Here is a 15264-nt window from a genome sequence, read left to right on the forward strand (position 1 = left end):
GACACCAAATTTGTCTGGAGTTACTGGTAATTTGTACAGGAGCCCTGAAAGAGGTTGGAGAATGCTTAGATTAAACCTGAAGACTAAAAACCCAAAACAAAAGACAGCCAAAGCTCCACCACCAAAACCTGGAAAAAAACCCAAAACAAAAACACAAAGAAAAACCCCTTAAAAAGAAAAAAAAAAAAATTGTCATGTTTTCTGAGTCATCTTTGCAGCTGTCTCAGTGTTCTTCGATGTCCATAAACCTGTTTAGATAGGTCGATATTTCTAAATGATTCTTCAGAGAAGTATGTACGTGTTTGTGATCTGTTTTGACAAACCGTGAGACGGAGGGACAGAACATGCATCTGAACTTAATACCAACTGGAGCACAGGCTGTAGATTGTTTCCCACAAAGCTCTGTATTGTCTTGGGTAAATATATTTCTTATAATATGATGTAACCAGAAGCATCTCCTGAATATTCTCCTCTTCCCAGGACTTTATTGAAGATCATCTTGATGTATGCTCTCTGAGGAAAACATTGTTCAAAGTTGTACTCCTAGCAGAGTTTTGAACTTTAATAATAATTTTGTTGTTTGGTGATGTCTTCTCCAAGTCTAAATTAAATCAGATGTATTCCCTAGGAGATAATTTGCTTGAATTATATTCCTTTTGAATAGGAAATAAAAACATTTATGATCAACTCTTAAATGTCCCATTTTCCCTCTGGCTTTATGGTGAAGATGAACGTGAATAGGAATAGTAGTCATTCCTCAATAATAATTGCAATAAACTCCCATGCCCCCCTCCTCTGTTGCTGAACACTTCCAACCTTGGACTGGTTTTTTTTCCTCAGAATGTTTTATAACTATTGTTCTCTTGGTTTGTCTGCTTTTGTTGCTGGAAGTTAGAAAATGCAGGATTTAGAACTTTCTTTTCTGTGTCTATGGATAGCCATAAGTACATGGTATTTGTTACAGCATCTTTAAGGGTCTGTGTCCTTTCTGTGGCTATTGACACTTCTCTTACTTGTGGTAATCCACAAAGAAGATTTAAAATTCACTTCCAAAATGATTCTTTGCTTTTCCAGCATCCTGTGCAACAGAACAATAAGTTTGCAGGAATCACCGGGGAGAAAAGGTGCTGTCCTGGTTCTGTTGCCCAGGGCTCTGCTGGCATCTGGACTCTCTGGATGTAGTATCCTCATCACTCATTGTCTCATTTCTCTCTTTTCTTTGTGAATTGGGTCTCTGCTTTCTTTTTCACCATTTTATGTTTTCCTTCTTGACTTCCCTGGTTTTTTTTGTCATGGTCAATACATTAAACTATGAGGCTATGGCATGGAAATACTGTGAAGTTTGGGGTTTTTTTTGGAGGTGGAACCTAGGCAGAGTGGAGGTGGATATACTGGCATGGTACAGATGAGACAAAAATGGACAACTATTTTGTAGTTTCCAAATCTTAAACAAATTTAGTTCAGCAACATTTTTGTGGCATAGGCAAATAGTCCTTCTGTGCTACCTAGAGTTAACATAAACAACGCCTTAAAGTGGCTAATACTGTGTTTTCATGTTTGCCTTTGCAGGTCATCCAAATTCAAAAAATTCTTTTCTGTTTCTCTGCCCCTTCCCTGCCATGTTTTAAATCCCACTCCTGTGTTATTCTGTGCCTCCACGTCAAACAAAGTGCTGCTCAAAACTATGTTGCCTTCTACCCAACACGAAAATTTCACAATTGGGACGAGCAGTCACTGCCCCAGACTATTCAACCAGGATGAAACATTAGATGGAGTGGAATTAGATTTGCTCGAGAGGATTTTACTCGAGAAGAATCCAGCATTTAAGCCCTGTTTGAACATAAAATCTCGGAGTAGTGTTGCTTGAGTAAGGGTAGTTTGGATAGCTATGGATAAAAAGCAGTTTGGCCTTACACAAGGAGTTGAACAAATTCAGTTGAATAAGAATTTTTCTGTGTGCTCTTCTGCATGATCACTAAGAGCCAATTTTGTAAATGTGGTGCTGTTGGAGTTACTCTTCCCCTTGAGAAAATCCTATTGAAGTCACACAATCTGACTACAAGGGCAAGAACAGTGCAGACGAGGTAAAAGAGGCTGCCGGTGCAAGCCGGTGGAGGATCTGGCCCTGGTTTATGTATGGCTGCTTTGGGTTTATATAACTTTCTATGTTTGTTTTATTTTACTGTGAGCTGTTGAAGTATTTCTCAGGCAATTAACTCCCACAGAATGATTGTGAGGCTTTATTTGGTGTATTTTACAAAAGGTGAGACCAAAGAGCTGAAAAGTTGAAGGGTTTCTCCAAAATCCCCCTCTCTCAAGATCTGCATTGAAGTCTACAATGAAATCCGAGGCTGATTCAGAGTCCTGTGCTCCTGCCTGTGTCTCTTCCACAATGACGGTGCCGATCTGATTTCACCAGCTGGAAGCTTCACTGGCTTTTCTGTATCAAGTTCCACTGGTACGACTGCCTTGGAACACATCTGAGTTTGATTTGGTCATATTGTGCGGTGATAAGAGTTGCACAGAGGTTGATCAGAAAATATGTGGCTGGTAAACACCAGATTCCACCTTTCCTGAATGATTAGCTGGCTTTTTGAAGTCCTAATGATTTTAATTTGGCTTGGAGTCAGTGAGTAAGAATATGCAAAGCCTTAGCCAAAGTACCTATTTATTTATTTAAATTTGATCAGCACATATTTCTTCAAAGAAGAGAACCTATCTCTTTGTCTAAGCGCTTTTTTCTAAGTGTATAAATATATAACTACCAGGTAAATCAGCTTAAATACTCTCCATTGTCTTGTAGATGGCAGCTCTTATTAGAAACACTGGTTTTCCTTGGTGAATAGGGTTTATAGAGTATTCCTGACTTGTAGTAATGACATTGTCTGTTCATTCAACTTTTTTTATTATTTCAGATTTTTTAAAAAAACAACACAGTTTGTTTTCCCTGTGTTTATTCTGTCTATTTTGATAACATAAGTTTGTTTTTATTCCTCAAGAAAAGGATATTAATAGATTAGTGACTTGTTTAAAATGTGAATGGAATTTTTCTAGACACACAAATCGCTCTAGACACACACTCTATCTGTTCATCTTCTGGACTTGACTGTTTAAAACTTGTCAAGGAAGAATAAATATTTTCATTTTCCCCTCCCAGGTTCTCTGAAGGAGGAAAATTGTCCATGTTTGTGATTGTTTCAGAAATTTGCAAAATTAATGTTAAAATTTGAATACTGCTGTAATATACATTTTAAAAAACCCTCTGCTTTTCTGTTGTAGTTCTTTACTTGTGAGAGACACATTAATGAAGATGCTTTTTGTTTTCTTTCTTAAGGAGTGGTTGGATAATCTGGTGCTCGGCTGAAAAAACCTACAATTATCAAGGCACCAGAGATGTCCTCTGCTGGGGCGCCCCAATTTAATGATGCTGAACCCTATATGATAAATTAACATTGCATTTTTAAGGAAGCTGTCCTTAACTTTTATGTACTACAGTATGTCACAGATGGTGATTAAAATTATATTTGTAATTAATCCTTAAATATTCAAATTAAATGGCATAGGACTAAATATACTGAAAAATCAACGTGTGCAGGTAAACTTCTCTAACGCAGGTGAAATACTGCATCTCTTGTATGTTAAATGACTATATGTTGTGCCATGCAATATTACTGATATTTAAAAATTTTTCCACGAGCACTGGGGACCTGTCCAGCTCTGGGTCATCAGGATGTTTTGCTGTTCAGAGTTGCACGGGCAAAAATTGCACGTTTGAAAGTTTCCTCACAGGACTTTGAATTTGTCTCCAAGCTCGTTGGAGTTTCTTCTTTCAAACATAAGTTTGCAAACTATTCTAGTTATTTTGGAAGTAGTCCTCATAATACCTTCTATTATAATAATTTATTTCCTGAAATCAACAGCTCCAGTTTTTTATCTTATATCTTTTTTTTCCCTTACCAGTGTGTACACCATAATTATGGCTTAGTTATGGGTCCTTGAAGTCCCTCTGTTGTGGCAATATCTTTTTCAATAGTATGCCATGTGTATTCAGTTTTTTATTTATAGAAGAACAAAAATATTTTCTGAATTACTTTGTTTTCTCACATAAATCCTTTTTTTTTTTTTTTTTAAACTTCACTGCTCCTACACAGGGACTAAAGTACTGAACTTGTAGACTGATACCCAAATCTTTCTTAAGTCAATACCATTAACTTATAAGTCAGTTAAGTGTTTGAGTGCATTGCATTTGTCAATATTGACTCTTCCCTGCTATTGTATTTCTTATTCTCTGAGGTTAGCGAGCTGTATCTGAATCTCCTCTGGTCTAGACTTACCTGCACATTTTTGTGTCATTTGCAGGTTTGTGACTTTTCTGATAACTCCTTTTTCTGATGACTAACACATACGTAGCTACCACATATGCCAGAACATTGTGGTTCCCACCAGTTCCTGCCTGTTCAGTTTTCCACAAAGGAAAAATGCACTCTTTATAATCTCTGTTCTCTGTCCATATTCCTGAAAAATTTTTGTCCCTTGGAGCACAGCTATTTAGTTACACCAGAAACCTTTCTGGAAAACCATATAAACCATTTCTCCTTTAGGTTTCTCCTGGTGCATTAAGAATTGCATCAGATTTGTGAGGTACAATTTACTGTTGCTAAAACTGTGGACAATAAATTCTACCTTGATGTGGGTGTCTGGTACTTGTGTTTTAATGATTATTTTTACTAAATTGCTGTCTTATCTCAAAATGTATATGCTAGTCTGTAAGCTCCCTGAATGAATCCCCATAAGGCTTTCAAGCATATAAGTGCTGTGTTTGCTACCGTGCAGTCCTTAAGTAGAGTCACTAGTATGGGAATATTTTCTTACAGGTTCAATCAGCTTATTCTTATTTTTTTTCTGATATATTTGACTGTATGTATCCTCTGTGGCTTACTGTCTTAATGCCTTTTTAATTTCTTTGTTGTTTTTTTTCCTTCTCCCTTCCTCTCTTTTGGATACCTATGTCCCTTGTGGCATCTCATCTTTTTTTTCATGTAGAAAGAATAGGTTAAGGGTAAGTATCTTTCTAATATGTAGTTGGCAAAAACTGATGCAAGAAATTGTTTATCTTTTCAGCAACACCCTCATTTTCTTTAAGTACATCTTCACCTCCTCTAATCCAAAAGACCTACTTATTCTCCCTTAACCGTCGTGGTGGTTATTGCGTGGTTTTTACCCACAGCTGTTTACTTCAGAGCCTATTTTAGTCCTCTTTGTTTCTTTCTTACACAATGAATCTTATAATCTGCTTTGTTGGCTTCACAAACATTGTATTTCCATACTCTGCATAACTTTGCATTGGATTCCTATAGGTGGAATGGCTGTAGGGCACTCTAAAATTGTACAACAGGTCTATGAACTGAAAAAGTGCAATGCTACTTTGAGGAAGACATATTTCATTTTCAGGATACAAAATTCATCTTAGCACTTGAAGTGCCTACGTTCCCCCTTGCTCGTAGTCTCTAACGTTTGGTTTTGAATTTCTTATGTTAATATGTTGGTTTCTGCTGATTTAACAGGTTTTAGATGCAGGAAGACTGAAAGAATATGGTGAACCGTACATTTTGCTCCAAGAACAAGATGGCTTGTTTTACAAAATGGTGCAACAAGTGGGCAAGACTGAAGCGGCTTCTCTGATTGAAACAGCAAAACGGGTAATTGTAGAAGAAGGGATAATTAAGTTCGTCTCTGCAGTTTGTTTATCTCAAGTTAGCATATTCAGTGTTGCACTAAGCCTTCCAGTAAAGAATCTCTGCTTTGCAAGGCAAAGCCATCATTGTCAGTCCTTTTTTTTAGTGGGATGTACACAGACCTCCAAATGATAAGTGTATTTATATACCCTGACTTGAAAGACTGTTTAGATTTCTTGCATCCTTCTGTATGTACACAAAACAGTAAGTGTAAATAATAGATGACATACTCACCTATGCTGGGCATTGATCTTAGAAAAAACTTGCAGTAAAAACATGTTAGGGCTGCAGAGTCCACCATTTATCTGTTTTTTTTCTATGTTTTTAAGAGGGCCCATCAAATTTTAGTTTGAGGTTCAGTACCTGTGAATTGTATTATGGTCTCTGGAGGGTGTGATCGAATTCTTACATTTGTGCTTTCTCTTACTTTTTTCTTGTGCCCTCACTCTGTTCTGCACATAGGATGTGCAAGGCTCAATTAAGAAAAAGCTGTTGAATGTTTGGTTTCCTCCTTGTTCCCTGCTTACTATTCAAATTCTACTCTGAGTACAGAATTATTAATGTAATTGTGAGCATTGCTCTGGCAATCAAAGTGTTTTAGAAACATCAATGGATTAATTTTCATAATATGCCTCTGAGGTGAGGCTCTATCATCTCCACTTTTGAGATGGAAAGCTGAAGCCGAGATAAGAAGATAAAAAAAATGACCTGTGATTGAGGAACTCATTTTGACTAGCTTTTGGCTTGATTTCTTTTTTTGTTTGTTTGGGTTTTTTTGTTTCTCGATAATCTACCGCGTGAGATGTCCAGAGCAAGGTTCTATTCCTCCCGGTGCCCATGAAGTTTCAGCACCGCTTCAGCCAAGACCAGCCGCGCTCAGATTGGCAGCAACTTGCTTTGTAGTCCTGTACCTTTACATTCAGCGTGCAAGCAAGGCACCGATATTAGTCACGTAGCGACCTAAGAGAGCCTTTTCAAGGCAAGAGGCAAGGGTCTTATCTCTAACTTTTATTCTTTCCACTCCTCCAGTTACTGGATGTGTGGAGCAGAACTAGGGGAACACCAAACTGTTTCCTGGGGAAACAGGAGACCAATAGACGGGAAGCAACACGTAAAGACAGGAAACAAAATGGCAGGTGTCTGGCTATTTCCTAGTAAAAATAGAAGCATTTCCAGGAAGCTGGGAAAAAAAATGAAAAAATGTGCTGTCCTGAAGGCTGCGTGCTCATGTCTGGAGGCTATTTTACTGGACTTTTTGAAAGTTATGGAAGAGGTTTCTGTATCCGTTCATATTCTTAGAACTTTTGTAGAGCTACTGAAATGTCTTTCTTTTTTTAAGAGAGTTTTTCAAGTGAAGCTCTGTAGCTAAGAGTGTACGCCATATGTATGCTATAAATTAATGTGTGGCACTAATTACAGAACTGAGGAAACAGTGTTGTCCTTAACTAGGCTATGTATTGAGTCCTGCTGTCCTTTTCATTGCCACTGTGTAACTCCTTATATTTAATTACTAGAAAGGAATGGGTCAGCCATGTTTTTTGTGGTATGTGTGTGACAATCTGGAGGTTATATAAATGATGTTTAAAAGGATAGCTTCAAATTCATATGACCAGTGTTTGTAACGTGAAGGCCAGCTTCTGGAGGCTCGATCCTTGGAATGGCAAGAGGTGAGGCTGTCCAGCTGTCATCTGTAGAGATTTAGCCGTGTCATGCTCTCTCTCCTTCCTTCCCTACAGCCCTCCCCAGTTGCACAATTGAATTCAAAGATAATTCGAAATATATATAAAAAAAAAATAATAATTGCCTGATGTTGCTTGCCCATATAGTCATCTGCAGTTACCACATCAATGTTATGTGATTTTGTACAGGAAGGGAAGAGATCCAGGAACCAGTCTCTGCTGAAATGTGGTTTGATGAAAAAGTTTGCTGACTCCCAGGCTAGAAGGCAGATACAAGCTTTAGCATCTGCCAAGAATGCAAAGCATGGTGCTTATCCGCACTCAGCCCAAAATTATGGGAATCGAGAGACTGTATCTCCAGTCAGCAGCTACCCAGAAGCACAGTTACAGTTCTTTCTGTTTGAAGGACTTGGATGTTAATTCAAGGTTTTTGTTATTGCCGTCCCTTGTGCTTTATGCTTAGTTTCAGAGAAGTTGCTTAGTCACAAGAGCTGATTCCAATGGCTTTTCTTTTTACACTCGTAAGTCTGTTACATGTGTTGCTGTTGGTCTCGGACATTCCTACTGTGGTTACTAAGAACTGTTTTTATGAAGAACAGCTTCTTTTCTGTTGTTGAAAAACAGCATGCTGCACATAAAAAGAAATGGTAACATGACATATATACATACTTTTCAAAAGGCGTTACAGTCAGTTGCTAAGTAAAATGGTTTGGAATGTGGCCATGCTTTGGCAACGATTATTTGATTTATTGCACTTTGGACCTGAATCTTGCGCAGAACAAATGTACCAAGAGCTTCTTTCAGTAAGGTGAGACTTTAAATACATTTTCTGGAACAGTATGGATTCTGCATATATCCTTTAAGTGCAAATGAAGAGGCACCACACACCTTAAATTGGAAGACTAACTTGGACATCTTTGAAGAAACCTAATTTTCAAAACTTCTTGTGGGCATCTTAGCTAACCATTGCAAGACGGAGCTGTTGCTGGAACCTTAGCTCAGGCTTTTGAATTGATCCAATGTTGCTATTTGGATGTCTCTCTTGGGCACTCGATGTCCCCATTTTTTGTACAAATGTCGAAAAAACAACGCAGGCACAGCTCGAATTGGAGACCACCGAGTGTAGATATAAACTTGCCTGTGAGCCTGACTGCAACAGAGTTGTGCTTGCCATCGTGAGACCGTATTTTTATTTTTGCTCAGTTCACACAAAACTTCTAGGAGAAAATCATGTGGGAAAGTGAGAAATAGTCATCAAGGAGTTAAAAAGGAGGAAAAAAGTGCTCAGTTATTCAAATAAACAAAAGTTGGTGTGTTTTCCGTCCTCTTGGCAGCACTGAGAGAGTCTTTTCCACAAGCTTTGGTGGCATCAGGGTAGGGCTGATTTTCCGTCAATCGTTTTTTGAGTACTGTGAGGGAAAAATAGGATTATTTTATTTTAAAGCCATGACAGATGTGTAAATATTAAAATATTAGGTGTTACCTCAGTGATTACTTTTAAAAACGCTGCAGCTCTGTTGGCAGTGGAAGAAACTTGTATAAAGACTGGAGTATTTAATATCTTGAGGGATTGGGCTCAGGGGAAGAATCGCAATGAGACAGTTGAAAAGCAGCTGCCATTTCACTATGTCTCCAGTAATGTGCCAAGGTTTTCTATTAACTTTCCATTTAAAAAAAAAAAAAAAAGTCACATTCAAAATCTGCATTAAAAGTACGCGAGAGTTTTATGTTTTAAACCAGGAACAGGGTGGGAATGCACAGCTGGGGCTGCGTTCTCCGCGGTGTGTGCGCAGGCAGGCGCCTGATTTACTTTCCTCCATTGCATCCGATCATGGCCTGTTCCCAAGGAATGCCTCTCAACAGGGCTTCCAATTCTTTTGTTGATCCAAATCAGACCTTAATATTCTTTGAAACTTGTAAAGATGCATATATCCTGCGTTAGGGTGCGTGCACAAAAGACGACAGTGGTACTTACAGGAATGTTTTTGTCGAATTACTATTTCTTTTTTATCCTGCGTGTCTTATACATGTATTCATATATACGAAAAGGACATTATTATCAAACAAACTGAACATTGTTGACAACACTCTCAAATATAAATTGGAGAAATGTTTCATAAGCCACAGTCAAAGCCATCTGACTATGAGACCTAACTCGTGACACGTGTCAGCTTCAGAAAGATAGCGCATTTTCTGTTTTTAAAGACTCAAACAAAACTTTTCACATTCTTCTTTGAAAAAATTGCATTTGAAGTCCTTTTTCACCCAAATACATTTTCAGATAAGAGCACACAAGTCTTGACATTATTTCATTTTGTTATGCGCATCTGTCAAGGAACAGAGATATGATACAGCTACTAAAAACTGATGATTGTGGAACAGTGAAACTTGACAGCATTTCATTTCCTTTATGTTCTGATTATACATTTATCAGGAAACCTGTATCTCTTCTAGTTGAGCTAGAAATTGGTAGAATTCAGGAACTCAAAGGCTTGGCAAAGAACTGTCCTATTATTTGGTATCATCTTACATTTTAGAGAAGTTGCTTGGTTGAGTCATTGTTAAAGCTTTTGCTTCTTCTTTCATTATTGTGGTTCACTATCCAGAGATCACATTTCTATAGGCCCTATAACTGCTCTGCAGCACAAATTAAACGCTGGGGTTATTTCATACATATACCTCGAAGTTTCAATGGTTGTCAATCATAGTTTGTAAAATATAGGGATTACAACCTGATATTAACATCCAAATCCATTGTGTTCATTTTATGTGTGAAAATGAGAAACCCTTGTGCAGACGCAAGATTTCACAGCTTCTTTGTCATCCTGTTTTTAATTTATCTTCATGTTTTGAGCTAGTAAAATGATTTTACTTATCAGTTTAATGTAACATGATAAAATGTATCGGTTTATCTGAATTACCAGAATTTGACTGGATCTACAAGTTGCATGGGATTTTCCTCACATTTTGTTATAATGTAAGATCATATAGTAATTTTACTAATTTTTCAGTTACACACAGTTACTGAATGCCACTAACCTGAAGTTCCTGTTGGGATTCCTTAAGGACATGTATTTATATCTACTGTATTTACCTCCAGAAGTTTTGTTCGAAATTAAAAGGTGTTTGATGCATAGTTACTCACGGAATCCAATCTTTTTCGTAGGTGTACTTCAGTAAGAGCTACCCAGAAGTAGTTCAGAATGGCCAGCTTGCCACAGATTCCTCCCTGGACCCTTCCTCAGGATTATGCATAACCGAAACTGCACTGTGACCCCTCATAACCGTAACTGTTTTCCATAGAATGTAACGCTGAGATCGTCTAAACTCAGTGACAAAGTTTGCAGATGTCAACGAGATTGGGAAGAGAGAGAATGATTCTTTGCACTGGACGTCCTTCCTATTTAATACTGAGAAGAAAATTTTTTGCTGTCCCCCTTTCTTTAATTTCAGTGCAATATGTTTTCCTTTCCAACTAATTATGTTTGTATTGCTGAGGAAATTAGGCAGACTCGGTTTTTATTTGAAAGTTATGCAGTAGAAATCTCTTTTTATTTAAACAGGTGCAGGACACCTAACAGGTCTAGGGTGCATATTTGGAGCCTATTAAAAAAAAAATTGGAATGCATCCTTTTTCTTTTTTGGAAATATTTTGAGAACAAGCGAAACCAAGGGGGTTTTTTTCAGTGTCACTTTAGCACGACAGCTGTGTCTCAACAGCAGATTCGGTGGTGTGCAACTTAGTTGTCTAATGCAACTGTCCTTCTGCCTGTCATAAGTAGCTATGCAGGTTGGTAGAAAAAAGAACAAGCCAAAAATACTTTTTTCTTTTTGATAGCAAAAAGTACTATATACTTATTTTTTTGATAAATAATTCAAGCAATGCTGTTCAAGATGAATGTAAATATTAGTTTTATTTTGCTACAATCCAAATGCTGAAAAATCAGTCTGTCTTCTATACTGTAGAAGAAAACCTCTGTACTTTAGGAGAAAAACTACCACATTTGCACTGAAGAAATATTTAAATAATTTAACATACATTCCTTTTTTTTTATCCAGGTTATCAAAGAAAAAAGGTATTAAAATAACTTGAGGAAACGTTTGAATGACACGTCATTATACCTAAATACTGTGTAGTACAAAGTTATCTTCAACACAACACATTGAAATGTATACGTTATTTGCATTTATTGTGCCTTAATATTTGTGCCTTCAAGCCAAAGTTGTAACTGCAGGGTACACAACAAATTCATTAAATATATGTTAAAAATATTTAACCTTAGTGTATTTAAAGTTTTGCATCAGGGTTCCGTTGAACTCGAGCTGTTTGAAGTTGGCATCCTACTGGAATAGGTAGGAAAGTACAACCTGTAGTTTCAAGTGGTTCTTGCTGATAGTGAGAAGAATGTAGTGAGAGAGAGAGGTTCAGCATGAATAACTTATGTCCTGATTCAGCAAAGCACTTTAACACAAAGGCACTATTCCCGTGCTTTAAAAAAAAAAAAAAAAAAAAAGAAAAAATTCAAGTAAGTGCTCTGCTGCTTCGGATTTTTTCATGTTTCTGGAGATACCTTCTCTCTGAGGTCCAGTGGAAAATAAACCTATTCATCTTACTGTTTAAAGGTCACAGAAGGGACTAAAAGGCAACAGATCTCTTCAGGACATGGAAAATGCTGTGCTTTTGAAAAAAAAATGCTGAAGATGCTTGCTATTACCTTTGTAAGACAAATGTTACTTACCCAGTGTTCACCCAGCGGTCTAAAAATAAGGCGAACATGAATGTTTCTCATTTCAAGAAGTTCCACCAGCAAATAACCGATTCAAATTTACTCTCCCCTTGTCCAGAAGTAAATTGAGGTCAAAGGCTGTATGAGGACTTATCTAGAAGGACTTTGTCCCATGCAGGAATTCTCATTCCCCCTTTGCAGCATCTTCCCTGCAGTGAGGCTCAGAGGTTTGCTGTCCTGCGGTGGCATCCCAGGAGGGAGGGGAGGACCTCGTACTACCTGCAGTGCCACCAGCCAGCTTCCCCTGCTGGGCTGGGGGTAACAAACCAGCATCAGGCCTCTTGTTTTGTTGGTAACGTCCCCTTCTGTCCTTGGGAGGAAGCTACAAAATAAGATGCTCTTGTCCTTAGCTTGATTTTTGGCAGGTTCTGACACTTCTTCTGTGGTGTGGAGCACCTTACACTAGAACAAATCCCGTGGAAATGAGTGGGACTGAACTTCATGCAGTGATGCACAGAGAGAGGCTTGTGCTACGTCTGGTGCTAAACAGCAGGTGGTCAGGGACAGCTGCCCGTCCCCAAAGCCGTGTCATACAGATTGGCTCGTGTGAGCAAGGCTTATGGCCAATCCTTCTTAGAGCACATCAGCCACATCCACTTTTCTGTGTCACTTGGCCCTTGGTCTTCTCCAGGCTCATGCAGTCCACTTACGGACCTAGAACACCGTTATCATGTAGTGTGTTTTGTTGTGGCTTCCTTTTCAACTCAAATTGTCTGAAAATAAGGATATTCTGCAGCTCAGTAGAGTGGTGTTTGCATTGCAGAGGTATGTGAAGATGTAGAGAAGTGTTTGAGTGCGTAAATTCACATGGGATAATGCTGGGGGACTGGGTAGCATGAAGAAAGTTCAGCCTTGCATGGTCTTGTCTGTAACTGCCTTTTTGGAAGGGATGCACGGTGTGGGCCGTGTCCAAACTCTGCTCAAGCTTTGTCATGGAGAGACATGGGTGGAGCGGTCCAAAAACAGAGCTAGGGCGGGCTGACCAGTAAGGCAGTGTAGACACTTTGTGGAGTCTGATGCTTGAGCTCATTTGTTTGCCTTTTTAATTGAGAAGTTTGGACATACCCAGAGCCTGTGTTTTACAACAGTGAATTCTTTTAATTACTAAATCGTTAGTTCTTACAAGATAGTAACTATGACGTATAATACACTAAGACTTTTAAATACTCTAAGAGAACAGTACGTTCTTCTGGCCATATACCTTGAATTTATATTTTTTTCTACCAGAACTAAGGAGATATGCATGTGTAAACCAAGGGTATAATTACAGTTTTAGTTCATTTCAGTTCTGAAATGAGTCTGTGGTGAGTTACATTTCAGAGCAGAGCTGCAAAACGCTGGCTGCTGCAGACTCGCTGGTATGAGACCCTGACAGATCCAGCTATCAGTCTATAAGCCAGAATTAATTTGATCCTGTAGCTTTTTGAATGCGCACAAAAATGTTAGGTATCTCTGAAAATGCTGATTCTGCTTCTTCACATGTTTTGGCAGGACATTACTAGCTGTAGGTATCAATATAAGAGAAAACAATTTTTTTACAAAATCACACTTGAAACCTGTAAATTGCAGGTAGGACAACAGATAACAAGTCGTTTATGTCTGTCGTTGACATTATATAGATCTTTTTAGTATAAAGTAACAAAATATTTTAAGCAGGAAATTATTTTTTAGATTATTTTGTTGGTTTTGTTGTTGATAGTTGCTTTGTTTATATGAGTATTGGTTAAGATTGACTGACCTGTTTAATTTCAGTTGAGTTTAAAAGTGCCATGTACCGGAATGGCAAAACTCGGATCAGGGATGGGAAAGACCTTCCTTTGATGAATGTCTTGGTCTGCTAAATGGACAAATTACCTTTCGGGCAAGGTGGTTTATGTTTTCTGTAAAAGTTCAAATAGTTCTAAACTTCCACTTTGAAGATGTCCATGCTTTATTTGGAAACAGCAGTGCTGGTTGCTATAAGCTACATTCCTGCCTGGAGATCTTGGAAAAAGAAGTCAATCTCCTGAGTTATTCAAGCCTTTAAAATACTTCTTCACCATGAGGTGCCTTAAAGTATTCCATAGTCTTATTTCTAATAAATAAAATTTTATACAGTAATACGGAAAATCATCAGTTACGGAACTGTTGTTTTCTGTGGAAGACTAGGAACAGCCTCTACTTCTGATCCCAAGAATTGTTCTTCAGACATTGACTTTGGTCTAGCTTGGCTCCACCCCTCCTCAAAAGACCACTGGGAGAGTCAAAACCAACACAGTTCTCAAGGACAGGTTATCTCTTGCTTATTTTAAGGACAAAATTCTCTGTAGTGAACTGAACCAAAGCTCATTCTCCAGATAGGTGTTGTCTTCTGCAATGCCATCTGTGCTGCCCTTTGGAAGGGGGAAGACCTTCTGACCAACATCGGTCATGCTGGTTGGTTAAGTGATGTTGGCGGTTTCTTTTAAGCTTCCAAATACCTGTTTAAGATAGCAGAAAGAACCAGAAGGGGACAAAAGACTTAAACAGTATAGAAACTCTCCTGAAAATGCTGCTTTTTTGTGTTAATCTGACCCTTCAAAATATCTCACTTTAAGTTTTCCTTGGGGCAGGGCAAGGGGGAGAGAAAAAAAATTGAAATTATTTCCTGGGATGGTGATGAGCATCTGACACTTGAGCAGAAGAACATGGCTTTCTGTATATGTTTTACACTGTGTAACAGCGCACCGCTTTTTCATTTTAACTCTGGTTTTGTTTGGTTTTGGTGTTCTGTTTTGTTTGCATTTGTGTAATAATTCGATTTTTTTATTGCTCTGGAATGATTTCCTTTTTTGATGTTCATGTGACAACTGCTGTCATACAATAAAAGGCGTTTCTCAGAAGCGTGCAGCAGTCTGTCGTCATTGCGAGTGTGGTTGAAAGCAGAAGTGCTGGGCTAAGTCAGGTTGTGCCTGAAATCTCCAGACACATCTTCATGGCATCACCAGCTCACAGGGTTGAAAATCCTCTATTTGGAGGTACAACACAGAATAATACGTTCCAGCTTGTTTTTACCAGTCGTCTGCGGTCTGACATGTCTCAGAT

The 15264-nt window shown here is 38.3% G+C and overlaps 1 protein-coding gene across 1 annotated transcript in view; it reads left to right on the forward strand.

Moving 5' to 3' along the window:
• ABCC4 (ATP binding cassette subfamily C member 4 (PEL blood group)) overlaps positions 1–15043 on the forward strand; it is a 158033-nt gene extending 142990 nt beyond the window's left edge. Inside the window, exons 30-31 of the mRNA XM_065642154.1 lie at positions 5565–5699; positions 10581–15043. Of these exons, the coding sequence (XP_065498226.1) occupies positions 5565–5699; positions 10581–10688 (243 nt within the window). The 3' untranslated portion in view covers positions 10689–15043. The remainder of the gene's footprint in view (positions 1–5564; positions 5700–10580) is intronic.
• Positions 15044–15264: the final 221 nt, after the last annotated feature.

Source organism: Caloenas nicobarica, chromosome 1, assembly GCF_036013445.1.
Source record: "Caloenas nicobarica isolate bCalNic1 chromosome 1, bCalNic1.hap1, whole genome shotgun sequence".
Classification (NCBI taxonomy): domain Eukaryota; kingdom Metazoa; phylum Chordata; class Aves; order Columbiformes; family Columbidae; genus Caloenas; species Caloenas nicobarica.